The sequence below is a fragment of the Rhinolophus sinicus genome, linkage group LG01 (genome assembly GCF_036562045.2).
Source record: "Rhinolophus sinicus isolate RSC01 linkage group LG01, ASM3656204v1, whole genome shotgun sequence".
In the NCBI taxonomy this organism is placed as follows: Eukaryota; Metazoa; Chordata; class Mammalia; order Chiroptera; family Rhinolophidae; genus Rhinolophus; species Rhinolophus sinicus.
This window is the reverse complement of record NC_133751.1, coordinates 157,131,473-157,147,220: the sequence shown is the minus strand read 5'-3', so window position 1 is coordinate 157,147,220 and position 15,748 is coordinate 157,131,473. Positions and strand designations below refer to the sequence as shown.

Sequence of the window (15,748 nt, the reverse complement as noted above, 5' to 3'; positions counted from 1 at the left end):
AATTTTTTTTGTGTGAGACTTTTCATATATGAAAACCCCTGTTTTATTATTACACTTAGCTTGGCTGCGTATAGAATTCTAGTAGGAATTAATTTTCCTTCTAATTTTGAAAACATTTCTCTTGATTTCTAGCTTCCATTGTTGCCACTGAAAACTCCAGTGCCATTCTCATTCTGGATTCTGCTTTGAAACTTTTTCACTCTGGAGAGTTTTATGATTTTTTTCTTTTCTTCAGTGTTTTGAAATTTCATGATGATATTCCTTGGTGTGAGTTTATTTTATTCATTGTACTGGACATTTAATGGGTTCTTTTAATTTGAAAACATGTTCTTTAGTTCTTGAAAATATTATTACTTTTCTTATTTATTCCTATTTTCTTTCTTTCTAGAACTAGTAAATATATTAAATGTATGATCCCTTAGTTTTCTTTTCCCTCTTTTTTACCTTCTGAACCTTCTATTCAGTTTTTTTATTTTTATCATAGTTCTAATTTTCAGGAGCTCTTTTGGTTTTCTGAATATTTCTTTTTTAAAAATAGCATACTGTTCTTCTTTTGTGGATGCACTATTTGTCTCACTTCTCCACAGATAATAAAGACAGGGTTTTTTGTTTGTTTTTCTAATTTTATTTTCTCTGCAAAGTATGTTTCCTCCAAATTCCTTTCTTTCTCTTTTTTTGAGTCTCTGTTCTTCCTGTGAGTGGCTTTTCTCGTGTCTGATGGTCCTCGATCCCCATCTCATATAAGATTGAGGCTTCCTGGAAGCTTTGGGTTCATGGTAGGACTGATTAACTCTGGACCTTACTATAAAGTTCTCTGGCTGGGCTAGTGTTGGTGACCCTCTAATGACTGTATGGTTAGGTCTTTTCTTTTGGATTGGGGAAATCAGAAAAAATTATCTGGCCTCGTATCTGGAATATTAGGTCTGGATTTTGACATTTGGTTGCTGAGTAAGACAAGAGAGTTGGAGTTCTCAACATTCGGTGGAGATGGATTTTCATTTAGGTACCTCTTTTCAACTATGCCTGGTCTTCTCTATTCTAGAGATCCTCTGTTAAACTTTCCAGGCAGTGAACTTCTAGTCTTCTGACAAGTTTGGGAAAGAGCAGAGGTCCAGCTAAGGTGTAGTAAGGCAGGTAATAAACTGCCTCTTAAACAGACTGCCACCTAAGCCTCCTGTTTTCAACTCCACCTTCACTGTCACTTCCAGATAATTTCTGAGTCTTTTAGGTGTTCTGTCATGTCCATTGAATCGCTTTTTGGCTGTCTCTACTCTTGTTTTTCGGTTCTACAAAGTCAGATTTCACTTGTTCTTCTGCTATCCAATCTTAAATATGTAGTTGCTATCCTCTCCTTTTCTGTTCTCTTCATCTTTGAGTTTTTATTTTTTTTATTTTTTTCCCTTTAATGTGATTTTAGTGAAGAGTGGAGTTTTGGAACACAGCAGAGTTAAATGTACTAGTTCAGTCTCATCCAAAGCCATACTATTAATGAAGCTCTGATGTTTTCATCTCATAGTTAGATAAAATGCATTTCCAAAAGCGGGAGATCATCTTTAGCGTTAGCATAACTTCCTTTCTTTACCATGTCCCTCAGTTCGCCTACCTACTCTTTCGATCCAGAAGCAGATTTATTTGAACAATTATTTATTAGACTATCTATCTTTTTAGATGACGTATCTTTTTAAAGTATCTTGACTGATTTTATCTTTTATAAGCCCAGAGTATTGTTTTTTTCATTAGGGTGATTACAGTTTGAAAACTGTATCTCTTAGATGTGGGTATTTGTAGAACCCAGTGCTTGTTCTAATACTTGCACTGTTAGTGCCCACCTGACTGACCTTACAAGTGCTCAGACTTGAAAAGTTGAAAATATTATGCATTGGAGAGCTGAAACTGGTGGTTTTTCAAAAAGATTTCTCCAAAGGTGGCTTGCTTTCATCATTGGTTCCCTTGCATTTACTGAAGTACTCTACCCTGACGTTTTAATTATACTACATAAACTGAGAGCTTTATATATGGAGCATCTTTTTTCTTTGGTTTGCTTCTCATTTTGAATTTCTTAATTTTCATTTTTAAAATGTTTTAATTTGAAAGACTTTCAATATATTTAAAAAATAGAATAGTGTAATGAACCTCCATGTACCCATCAACAATTTAACAATTATTAACTGTTGGCCAATCTTGTTTTATCTATACTCTCCACTCTTCCCCCTACTGGATCATTTGGAAGCCAATCCCATACACTCTGTAGTTTCATCTGTTAAACTTCAAAAATGTATCTTTAAAAGATGCATGAGATTCAACTGTTGACCTAATAGAAAATCTGTCCTTCTAACTTTACTCTTACATTGAGGATTCTTTGTCTTTAATATAAAGGTCCACATTTTCTTTTGTACTGATTGTCATTCATAAGGCTTAATCATGCCCATTGTTGGCAATGGATATTTCTGAGAGTCCAAGACATATTCATGGAGAAGACAGAAACATAAAAAAGACATAAAGGAGAAAAAAAAAATGAGTGAGGAATGGAAAACGTAGCTAGGGTGTGGACCTGTGTCTGCTTCTGATGCTGCTTAGGAATATCATTTACATGAGGAACACTTTCAACCATATTTTAAGGCTGAAATAGAGACTGAAATTCCTGCTTCATTTGAAGGATGGTGTGGTTGGAGCTGAGATGATAGGGAGATGGAATGAGTTAGGGAGAATGACTTAAGTGGAAGAGGAGAAAATTCACAACTATGTGGAGATTAAACAACATGCTCCTGAACAATCAGTGGGTCATAGAAGAAATCAAAAGGAAAATAAAAAAATATCTTGACACAAATGAAAATGGAAAAAGAACATTCCAAAACTTCAGAGATGCAGTAAAAGCAGTTCTAAGAGGGAAGTTTATAATGATTAACATCTTAAGAAAAAGGAAAGATCTCAAATAAACAGCCTACTTTTACACATGAAGAAACTAGAGAAAGAAGACTAAACTAAGCCCAGAGTCAGTAAAAGGAAGTAAATAACAAAGATCAAAGCAGAAATAAATGAAATAGAGACTAGAAAGACAATATAAAAGGTCAATGAAACTAAAAGGTGGTTTTTTTGAAAAGATAAAATTGACAAACCTTTATCTAGACTAAGAAAAAAAAGACTCAAATAAAATTAGAAATGGAAGAGGAGACATTACGACTGATAACAGAAATGCTAAGGCTCATAAGAAACTACTATGAAGAATTACACACCAACAAATGCGATAACCTAGAAGAAATGGATAAATTTCTAGAAACATACAATCTACCAAGACTAAATGATGAAAAAATAGAAAATCTCAATAGACCAAACCAATTACTAGTAAGGAGATTGAATAATAATCATAAACCTCCCAACAAAGAAAAGTTCAGGACCAGGTGCTTTCACTGGTGAAAACTACCAAACTTTTAAAGAATTAGTACCAATTTTTCTCAAACTCTTCCAAAAAATAGAAGAGGAGGGCACTCTTCTTCCAAATCAATTTTACAGGACAGTATTACCCTGATATCAAAGCAAGGCAAGGATACTAGAAGAAAAGAAAATTACAGGCCAATATTTCTGATGAAGATAGATGCAAATATCTTCAACAAAATATTATCAAACTGAATTCAATAGTACATTAAAAAGAGCATACACCATGATCACGTGGGGGTTTTTCCTAATATGCAAGGGTGGTTCAACATATGCAAATCATTAAATGCAATATACTACATTAACAACATTAAGGATAAAAATCATACGATCATCTCAATAGGTATAGATGCAGAAAAAAACATTTGACAAAATGCAACATCCATTTAATGATAAAAACTCAGCAAAGTAGGGATAGAGGGAACATACCTCAGCATAATAAAGACAATATATGACAAGCCCACAACTAACATCACACTCAAGTGAAAAGCTGAAAGCTTTTCCTCTAAGATCAGGAACAAAACAAGGATGCCCACCCTTGCCACTTTTATTCAAAAAGTACTGGAAATCCTAACCAGAGTAATTAGGCAAGAAAAAGAAATAAAAGACATCCAAATTGGAAAGGAAGAAGTAAAATTGTCCCTATTTGCAGATGACATGATATTTTATATAGAAAATCCTAAATGCCACACAGGCCACACACACACACGTTAGAACTAATAAATGCCAGGAAGGTTGCAGGATACAAAGTCAATATAAAAAATCAGTTGGATTTCTATACACTAACAACAAATTATTGGAAAGAGAAATTAAGAAAATCCCATTTACAATACCATCAAAAAGAATAAAATACTTAGGGATAAATTTATCAAGGAAGTGAAAGATCTGTACACTGGAAACTATCAGACATTGATGAAAGAAATTGAAGAAGACACAAATAAATGGAAACATATTCCATGTTTATGGATCGGAAGAATTAATATTGTTAAAATGTCCATACTACCCAAAGCGATCTATAGATTCAATGCAGTCTCTATGAAAATTCCAATGGCATTTTTCACAGAAAGAGAAAAAACAGTCCTGAAATTTTTGTAGAGCTGCAAAAGACCCCAAATAGTTAAAGCAGTCTTGAGAAAGAACAAAGCGGAAGGCATCACACTTCCTGAAGTCAAACTATATTACAAAGGTATAATATTCAAAGCAGTATGGTATTATCATAAAACTGACACATCAATGGAACAGAATAGAGAACCCAGAAATAAACCCATGCATATATGGTCAATTAATTTTTGACAAAGAAGCTAAGAATATACAATGGGGAAAGGGCAGTCTCTTCAATAAATGGTATCGGGAAAACTGGATATCCACATGCAAAAAAATGAAACTGGGCTGCTATCTTACATAATATACAAAAATCAGTGCAAAATGGGTTAAAAACTTGAACATAAGACTTGAAACTTTAATCTCCTAAAAGACAGTATGGTGGGATAAGCTTTTTAACTTCAGTCTTGGCAATGATTGTTTTGATTTTAACACTAAAAGCATAGGCAGAAAAAGCAAAATAAACAAGTGGGACTCCATCAAACTGAAAACCTTCACAGCAAAAGAAACTGTCAGCACAATGAAAAACAAGCCAATGGAATGGAAACCTATAGAAAATATTTGCAAATCACATATCTGATAAGGGGTTAATATCCAAGGTATACAAGGAACTCATACAACTCAGTAGCAAAAGCAAAACAAACAAACAAAAATACCTCAAATAACCCAACTAAAAAATGGGCAAGGGACTTGAATTGACATTTTTCCGAAGACATACAAATGGTCAACAGGTACATGAAAAGTTGCTCAGCATCACTAATCATCAGAGAAATGCAAATCAAAACCACAGTGAGATATCACCTTATACCCATTAGGATGGCTACTATCAAAAAACCCAGAAAACAACAAGTGTTGGGAGGATGTGGTGAAAAGGGAACCCTTCTACACTGTTGGTGGGATGTGAACTGGTAGACCCACTATGGAAAACAGTATGGAGGTTCCTCAAGAAATTAAAAATAGAACCACCCTATGATCCAGCAATTTCACTTCAGAGTAAATATCCAAAGGAAACAAAATCACTATCTCAAAGAGATATCTGTGCTCCCATTTTTATTGCTGCATTATTACAATAGCCAAGGTATAGACACCTAAGTGTCCATTGACAGATGAATAGATAAGGAAATTTGGGGTGTGTATATACGTACACACACAATGGAATATTATTCACCCTAGAAAAATAAGAAAATTCTACCATTTACAACAACATGGATGAGCTTGGAGGGCATTATGCTGAGTGAAATAAACCAGACAGACAGAGACAAATACAGCGTGGTATCACTTTTATGTAGAATCTAAAAAAAAAAAAAAAGAATGTTGAACACAGAAACAGAGTAGAAAGGTGGTTGCCAGGGACTGGGGGTTGGGGAAAGTAAGGAGAGGCTGGAATACCTAATGTATAACATGGTGACTATGGTTTATAATACTGTATCGTACAAGTGAAATTTGCTAAGAGAGTAGCACTTGTGTTCTCATTAAAACAAAATAAATATGTGAGGTGATGGATCTGTTAATTAAATTGGTGGGAATTCTTTCACATCATATACATATATCAAATCATCATGTTGTACACTTTAAATAATTACAATTTTGTTAGTCAATTATACCTCAATAAAGTTGAAATTTTTTTAAAAATAGGGCAGGGGGAGAGAAAACTTTGCCAAATCATGCTGGTTGTTTATTTTGTACTTTTTCATAAGTATTTACCAGTTGAGTTTCAGTTTCTCCATTTCTATTGCTATTTTCAAGAAACCCAAGTATTTAAATGTATGATGATAGATGTTAACATATTTAGATGTTTTCCTGAATGTTATCATTTAATTTTTTAAAGTTAAGACTATCAAACGAATTAATAGGTTTGATATACTTGTCTCTAGCCTATCAACCTAAGAAAAATACTTTTAACACTTCTTTAATTGTTAAATATCCTACAAATAAAGAAAGATGTATAAAACAAATGAATAGCTTAATGAATTATTATAAGACAGACACCTACTAAGGTAGTTTTAATGCCTTTGAATTACCAACCCATAGGAAAACAAAATTAAATAAATTAGTAAGACTTCTACCAAAACTATTTTAAATGTCAGAAAAAGGTAAAGCAATGTGATTATGTAGGCTTTCATAAATGTAGTAAAATTGCAATATTTAATTTTATCTATGAATAATATTTTTATATTTAGATGTGAATATTATTTCCATAGTTGCAAATATTGTGGAAATGGCATCAAACAGCACCATTATTATGCTGTGATAACAGATTCATTTGCATTGTGTAGTGGGTCCTTCGGGCAGAAGTGTTCTAATTTTGACTTGAGTGTAGTACTAGGATAATACTGGCACAGTTTATTGTATTTATCGCTATTACTTATTACAAAGTTTGGCTGCCCAGTAGTTCAAAAGTTCAGAGATCTTCTGGATTGTTTTACAGTTTATGAGTAACTCTGCCCAAAGTCGGATGGAGTGTTAGCTGAACACATGTTGTGCAGTTTGTTATTCATAACTTTCATGTTAGAATTACAGTTGGCTCTTGAACAACAGGGGGTTAAGAGTGCCAAGCCCCATGCAGTGGAAAATCCATGTATAGCTTTTGACTTCCCCAAAACTTCACTCATCCTTTGGTATCTGAGAGGGATTGATTCCAGGACGCCCTCGGATACCAAAATCAGCAGATGCTCAAGTCCCTTACATAAAATGTTGAAAATGCATACAGTTGGCCCTCTACATCCACAGATTCCCACCATGGATGTTTCGATCTGTCGTTGGGAATCCGTGGATGTGAAACCTGGGGATATGGAGGACCGACTGTGTATTTAGTGAAAGAAATTAACATCTAAGTGGACCATGCGTTTCAAACCCACGTTGTTCAGGGGTCAGGTGTACTAAGTATTGCACTTACCGGTCAGAGTGTCTCACTTTAAAAATTGATAAAAGGTCTCTAATTTATTGAGAGAGAGACTTTGATTGCAACATTTAAAGTTGACAAACTGAAAATGAATCTAAACTTTTAATTCAGAAAGTACTCTTGGATGACAGGAATGCCTTCAAGCAGGAGAGAATAAATTACTACTTATTTTAAAGGCTGAAATAAATAGACTGAAAACATAACACTATTTGTTTTCAGTGATGAGAACTTTTCAAGTAAATGAAGGTTCTTTCTCCTCCCTTTTCTTTATAGCCATGCTGTAATTCATTCTTCTTCCTGAAGAGTAATAGGTAGTACATTTTCAGGAAGACGTGCTTTTTAAAAGAAATTAAAAGTGTCTTAAATTCAGAGCTGTATATTGTTCATTTCTGTAGAAAGTGCATGTAGCAGAAGGGTATCTGTCCTTCCTTTCCAAAACATACACTTGAGTTATACTTTAATCTAATGCACTATTTCTAATTTTTCCCTCCAGGAGCTACAATTGGAACATGCAAGACAAGCCTTTGCACTGAAAGACAAAAGCAAAACTGGCACGATTTCTGGTCTGGATTTCAGTGACATCATGGTTACTATTCGGTCTCACATGCTTACTCCCTTTGTGGAGGAGAACTTAGTTTCTGTAAGTAAAAGCAAGTACTTCGACTTTCTGTTTCCTTAAACCATTGAACCATTGGGTCCTGCATTGCTTCCCTGGACCCATCTGACTCTCAACTATTCTAACTCTATGCTTGGTCGGTAGAAGGTAAACAGGTGTGTGTAAGGGAGGTGGGGGTGAAGGCGAAATCTTTCCCCAGATCATAGCAGAGCCACCATCTTGCTTTAGTATATTTCCGAATTGTTTATTTCCATCTACAGAGTCCAACTAAAGAATACAAGGGAGTTTGTAGATAAAGATGTGCAAATACTTTTTTCAGTGGGCAGTGCCTCTCCTTTTCCCATCCCATCAGGCTCCCAAAGCCTTGCTATAAGATTGGCTCCTTCCTTTGTTGCCTGCAGGGTGCTGTTTGCTAGATGGATCGTCACTGACTTCTATACTGTTTTAATAACCCTGGCCGTGGCAGAAGGTATGGAGGAAGTATGTGGACATCAGCCTCTGTGGCTCACTGCCCTCTCTGCCCCTTCACCTGTGCATTCAGTCTGCATGGACCAGACAGTTTTTTGTTCTGTAAAACCGTTAATCTCTATAAAGTAATCATCTGGACCAATGGCATGCTGATGTCATCCACTTCCTCACAGAGTGGTGAAACTTGCCTCACTTCCCAGTTTTCTTGTTCATGCGTTGTACTTATGTATAAGTTTTTGATTGCTGCTTGTTTTTAATGGAGGGAAGCCAATGAGTGCTTTTGTTGTTTCAGCTGAAGATCATTATCCCTGATTTAGACTGGGGTAGAAAGATCAACTTCTGTTCTTTTTCTTCAGTGAATTTGAACATGGAGCATGTCACTTTCTCCTACACATTTCACCTCCTTGACACCCATCTCCCACTCCACTACCCTCACCCAATACCCCAGTCAAAAAATGAAAGGGAAGGAAAGAAAGCAAGGGAGACAGGGAGGGAGGAAGGGAAGAAAGAAAGAAAATCCTAGAGAGGAGGATAGGGTGAAGGGACCCATTTAATTTCCAATTGGGTTAGATTATAGCCTTAATTTACCAAACGCCATTTCAGTCCCCAGAGGAATGTATTAAATAATTTGCTTTTGGATCACTGGTGTCCAAATTCAGGCTAGTACAAGTATCATCTGTATTTGGGTTAAGGCATGTGTGTGTGTGAGAGGTGGTGAGGGTGGGTACCTTTGCCCATCATTACCTGTACTATTTTTTAAAAAGAATACATTTTATTGGGGAACAGTGTATATCTCCGGGCCCATCAGCTCCAAGTCATTGTCCTTCAATCTAGTTGTGGAGGGCGCAGCTCAGCTCCAAGTCCAGTGGCCATTTTTCAGTCTTTAGTTGCAGGGGACGCAGCCCACCATCCCATGCGGGAGTTGAACCGGCAACCTTTTTGTTGACAGCTCGTGCTTTAACCAACTGAGCCATCCAGCCGCCCCTTCAGAAGCTCAACAGCAGCTCATTGTCTTCAATCTAGTTGTGGAGGGCACAGCTCACTGGCCCATGTGGGAATCGAACTCGCAACTTGTTCAGAGCTCTCGCTCTAACCAACTGAGCCATGTGGCCGCCCCCCTATATTATTCTTAATAGAGCTTCATGATTAAGTTTGTCACACTGGTATTTCTTTGAGTTTTTAATAGAGAATGTTTTCAATCATACGGGTTCCTCTGACTCCTGGGTTAGAAGTTAGGCTTTTGCAAACTATGAAAAATACTCCTTTTCAGTTTCTGTCCAGAGGGACAAATGACCTCCTCACCCTGCAGAGGTGACGAAGGCCGCATTGCCCCCATCCCTCCCCAGGCATGAGAGCCTCTTGTGAGCCGCTCCATCAAAGACATAGTTTGCCATGAATAAATCCTGCCTAGATTTTCTCTACATTTTTTGGAGTTTTTGGTAGTTGTACCTTTCATAATACAGACTCAGAGCCCAGCACAGATTAAATATCTAATTATAACAATGGCCTTTTAAAAAAGATTAGGAAAGTTGATATAGTGAAATAGTCTTAAAATTTAAAGTTACCACTCTTTTTTGTGTATGCGTGTGGGGGGAAAAATGCAAGTTTAAAAGAATGTTCCTTATATTGTAATATTGATGTTTGTATTATCCAGAACGAGCATGAGTTCCATAGTTGAGGGTCTTGAAAATCCTGTTTAAATAACCATTGTTTTTGATCTGCGATAATTATATTTGTTGTTTCTGACCTTATAGGTAGATGAACCATAAAGTCCAACTTCCAGATGTTGCTTTCCTCCTTAAAACCTAAATTGCATAGACCTCCCCGAGGGCATGAAAGGCACTGAGTGTTTCAGTACGACATTTGCCTCATATTTATGGACTGGTTGTTAATCATTTTAATAATGAGGACTCCTTTGGACATTCTCTGAGGAAAGTGCAGTGTCCATAAACATGTTTTGTTTGTTTTTGGTTTTTAACTTTTTGTGTTGTGATTTCCTAGGCAGCTGGAGGAAGTATCTCACATCAGGTTAGCTTCTCCTACTTCAATGCATTTAACTCCTTGCTGAACAACATGGAGCTCGTTCGTAAGATCTATAGCACACTAGCTGGCACAAGGAAAGACGTTGAAGTCACAAAGGGTAAGATTTAAAATATATGTATTAATTTGACTCTCCGCATTTTCAGTTTCCTTTATCTAGGGCATGAGGTTGGTCTAAGTTTACCAGTCTGGAGCCAGATCTAGAAAGTATGTTGGCTTGTGTATATGCTTCACTTGGGTCATAATGGTCTCCAAAAATCCAGGTGGATTTAATGGGATGCTGAGGTCAGGAATGGAAAAGTGGCTTTGACAGTTTTGAAAAGAACCTTGGCCCAATCTGTCAAACAGGTCAGTGGCACTGTGGCAGCAGCTTGTTTGTACTGGGAAGGAGTTGCCACAGAAAGAAGGGCAGGCCCTCTCCTTTCGCCAGATTTGTAGTGGGATATTTTAGGTGACTGGAGAATGGCTAGTTCTTTCATCTTGTAAATCTGGAGACCAAAGGGAATAAACAAGATAAGAAAGAGGATTCTTATGCGATTGTTTTATATTTGAAGTTAATTTGTTTGTTTTTGCTGTTTCATCATCTTAACATTTTATCTTTAGCCAGCTTTCAGAATTTTGTAGTTATTCTTGTGTAGTTGAACTTAGGTATTTAAATTTAGTTTTAGATTTTAAAAGTAATACTAAAATGCCTTTAGCTTGCAGATTATAGTTGGCTAAGGTAGAAGTTTGTTGTATATTAAGAAGCTTTTAAGATTTAAAAATTTTTTTTTCTTCCAGAGGAATTTGCCCAGAGTGCCATACGCTATGGACAAGTCACCCCACTGGAAATTGATATCCTGTACCAGCTTGCAGACTTATATAATGCTACAGGGTAACTATTCCAATATTTCTTCATGACATTTATTAATAGGACAACTCTTTCAAATGTGGTGTGCTTTCAGTTTATTTTAACAATAGTTTATTCAGTATATAAGTCTCAAGAAAGAGAAGCAGTCAGATATAAGAAATGGAAGGAGGGAGAGACAGAGAAAGGCAGATGAAGATAGACTAAAGGTAAAGGGAGATGGAGGGAGGGAAAAGAAGGGAGTAATGAGAGGGAAATAGGGGAAAGAAGAAAAATGAGAGGGGGGGAGGGAAGTGAGAAGAAGAAAAACAGATGAAAAAAAATTGACTTAATCTGGGCTCTGGAGGTATTAGGAATTTCAAGAGATTTGTCGAAATTTGTCTAAATTTATAAAGCAAACTGAGGTGCATGTTCAGGACTCTTAGGATCTTTTGAGTTCATTGTGAATGGTCATTTTACTAAATAGTATATACCATTTTGTGTTGGAGAGTATCATTTTCTTGAAATATGCCTGATATTATTATCATAGTTACCATTACAGACAAGCTCAAATGTTTTATGCCTCTATTTTATAGACTAAAAAAACTAAAGCACGTAGAGAATGTTTAATTTGCAAAGTCTTATGCAAATCCAAAAGAAAAACTCTTATCTGTGAGCACCCACCAGGACCTGTAGGATAGGGGATTTATGAGCGATCAAGTGATTGGATTTTTTTTCAGTCGTTAAGTGTAGGAATATCTGAAAAGTGGGTTTTAACCCCTAGAACTGAGGACTAATAGAACTTGAGTATAGATGGTGATTTATTGCCTTCATGCTACGTAATGAATTGCTGAGCTGGAAATGATACTAAACATAGTCAATCTTTGGTGATTGTCATGAAATATTGAACCATGTCTCATCCATCTAGAATTCACCTTTTTAGCAAAGATTTTGAGCCTCCTACAAGATAATTAATGCTTTCAAAAAGTGCTTCTCAAAACTGTATGTGAAGTGACCTTCTAACTTGTTCATGGAAAATACTTATTTCTAAGTAAAATTTTTTTTTGGAAACAGTGGTGTGTTCACATGGTTCAAAACTTAAGAGTGTAAAAGAGCATGCCATAAAAGTCTCCCTTCTTCCCTGCTGTTTTTCTTAAAGACTGCCAGTATTTATCAGTTTTGTGTTTAGCCTTCTCAAGATACTTTGCACCTATGCATTAAGTATGTATACTAAGGTAATGCATTTAGTATGTATGAATTGTCAATGTCTATACTTTGCTTCTGGCAAAAATCATTTCTTTAAATATCTATCATTGAGGTCTTATTAAATTAGTATACTCCACTTTATTTCTCTTCAGTCTTTTTCTTTTTATTGTGGCAAGCAGGGTCTGAAGTTCTTTTTTCTCACTATGATCTGTGTGAATAGGGAAATACTACTTTTAAACCATAGTTTTTCCCCACCCTCCCTATTTTTCTGAAGAAAGATGGCTTTAGTATAAGGAGTTTGTTGCTGTCTAACAGTTCTTTTTTCCCCATATTTTTTGCCTAAAGGCGCTTGACTATGGCAGATATTGAGAGAATAGCCCCGTTGGCTGAGGGGGCCTTACCTTACAACCTGGCAGAACTTCAGAGACAGGTATGAGTCTCATGAATAGAATCACTCCAAAAATGCTGAAATAATATATACATGACAGCCTAGAGCTTCTCAACGATGAAATTTAATAACTACTACTTTCCAGAAAAAGAAACTTAGCTCAAAGATTACCTTTATAGAACTGTTACCCCTACTCTTCTAGGGTATTTATATGGGGTAACTAAATTTATGTTTCTGTTTTTTTCTTGTAGCTTATTAACATAAGGAAAATAAGAGTGCAAACATACATGGGCTTGGCTTCCTTCCCACTAGAATTATAAGTCTTTTCATTTGTCTAATCACATTTAAAGATTAGTGTCAAGTTCACTTTGTGTCATTAATCTGATATTTATAGGGTTTTAAAAAATGTTTTTATTAAAATCAAGCTAACATACAATATTATATTAGTTTTAGGTGTACACAATAGTTATTCAACATTTACATACCTAAAGAAGTGATCACCATGATAAGTCCAGCAACCATCTGACATTGTACCATGCTATCACAATATTATTGACTATATTGCCTATGCTGTACAGTACATCCCCATGACTTTTGTAGTTTTTTATACCTAGAAATTTAAACCTCTTATTCCCCTTTACCTTCCCCCCCTTTTTAAATAATTACAATTGGCACTCAATATTATTTTATATTAATTTCAGGTGTACAGCATAGTGGTTAGACATTTATATAATTTAAGAAGTAATCCCCCTGACTAGTCTAGTACCCACCTGGGACTATACCTAGTTATTACCATATTATTGACTATATTCCCTATACTTTACATCCGCATGACCTTTGTGATGCCAAGTTGTACTTCTTAGTGCCTTCACCTTTTTCACCCTGTTCTCTATCTATCACCCCGATAAATCTAGTACCCACCTACACCATAATGGTTATTACAATAATATTGACTATATTCCTTATGCTATACCCTACATCCCATGACTACTTTGTAACAGCCAATTTGTATTTCTTAATCCCTTCCCCTTTTTCAGCGACCCCCAACTCCCATTCTGTTTGGCAACCATCAAAATATTCTTTGTATCTATGAGTTTGTTACTGTCTTGTTTATTTATTTTGTTCTTTAGATTCCACATATAAGCGAAATCACATTTCATCTCTCTATATTTGTCTCACATACTCCACTCAGCACAATACCCTCCAGATCCATCCATGTCACCACAGATGACAAAAACCCATTCCGTTCCATGGCCAAGCAATATTTCATTGTATGTATGTACCACCTCCTCTTTAATCATCCATCGACAGACACCCAGGCTGCCTCCACATCTTGGCCATTATAAACAATGCAGCAATGAACATATGGATGCACACATCCCCCAAAGTAGTGTTTTGGGTTTCTTCAGATAAATACTCAGAAGTGGGATTACTGGGTCCTTCTTTGTCGCTCATTATAACCTTTATTGTAAGTCTATTTTGTATGGTTTAAGTATTGCTGCTATAGATTTTTGTTTGTTTATTTCCATTTTCATGAAATATCTTTTCCCTTCCCTTTACTTTCTATCTGTGTGTGTCTTTTGATCTGCAGTGAGTCTCTTACAGGCAGCCTATGTAAGGGTTTTGTTTTCTTATCCATTCAGCCACCCTATCTTTTGATTGGAGCATTTAATTCATTTACATTGAAAGTAATTGTTGATAGATATGTAGTTATTGCCATGTTATTACTCACATTTTTTATTTTTTTCATCTTAAAGTAGTCCTGCTAAGATTCTTTGTAATACTGGTTTGGTGGTGATGAACTTCTTTAGCTTTTACTTGTTTGGGAAGCTCTTTATCTGTCCTTTGATTCTAAATGATAGTTTTGCTGGATAGAGTAATCTTGGTTGTAGGTCTTTGCTTTTCATCACTTTGAATATTTCCTGCCAATCCCTTCTGCAAAGTTTCTGTTGAGAAATCAGCTGATAGCCTTATGGGAGCTCCCTTGTGGGTAATTAATGGCTTTTCTCTTGCTGCTTTTAAGATTTTCTCTTTATCTTCAACCTTTGGAATTTTAATTATAATGTGTCTTGGTGTGGGTCTCTTTGGGTTCATCTTGTTTGGGATTCTTTGCTTGCTGGGCTGTATATCTGTTTCCTTTGCCAGGTTAGGGAAGTTGCCATCATTATTTCTTTAAATAGGTTTTCTATTTCCTGCTCACTCTCTTCTCCTTCTGGTACGCCTATGATACAAATGTTGGTATGCTTGATATTGTCCCAGAGGCCTCTTAAACTATCCTCATATTTTTGGATTCTTTTTTCTTTTTGCTGTTCTGATTGGGTGTTTTCTGCTACCTTATCTTCTAAATTGCTGATTTGATCTTCCGCTTCATCTGATCTACTGTTGATTCCCTCTAATGTATTTTTCATTTCCATTATTGTATTCTTCATTTCTGACTGGTTCTTTTTTATGTTTTTTATATCCATTTTTATCTTTCCTATCTCTTTGTTGAAGTTCTCCCTGAGATCACTGAGCAGCCTTATAATTAGTGTTTTGAAACTCTGCATCTGGTAGATTGCTTGTCTCCATTTTGTTTAATTATTTTTCTGGACCTTTGTTTTATTCTTTTACTTGGGACATGTCTCTTTGTCTACCTATTTTGGCTGCCTCCTTGTGTTTGTTTCTATGTATTAGATAGGGCTGCTATGCCTCCTGGTCTTTGTAGAGTGGCATTATGTAGTAGGCATGCTGTGGGACCCAGTGGCACAGTCTTCCTGTTCACCTGAGCTG

At 35.9% G+C, this 15,748-nt stretch overlaps 1 protein-coding gene across 3 annotated transcripts in view; it reads left to right on the top strand.

Annotated features, from left to right (window-relative positions):
* SLC25A12 (solute carrier family 25 member 12) overlaps window positions 1–15,748 on the top strand; it is a 161,142-nt gene that overhangs the window by 115,169 nt on the left and 30,225 nt on the right. For all 3 annotated transcript variants that reach the window (XM_019727429.2, XM_019727430.2, XM_019727431.2), the window contains 4 exons: window positions 7,929–8,075; window positions 10,521–10,659; window positions 11,340–11,433; window positions 12,937–13,021. In XM_019727429.2, coding sequence (XP_019582988.1) covers window positions 7,929–8,075; window positions 10,521–10,659; window positions 11,340–11,433; window positions 12,937–13,021 — 465 coding nt within the window. The remainder of the gene's footprint in view (window positions 1–7,928; window positions 8,076–10,520; window positions 10,660–11,339; window positions 11,434–12,936; window positions 13,022–15,748) is intronic.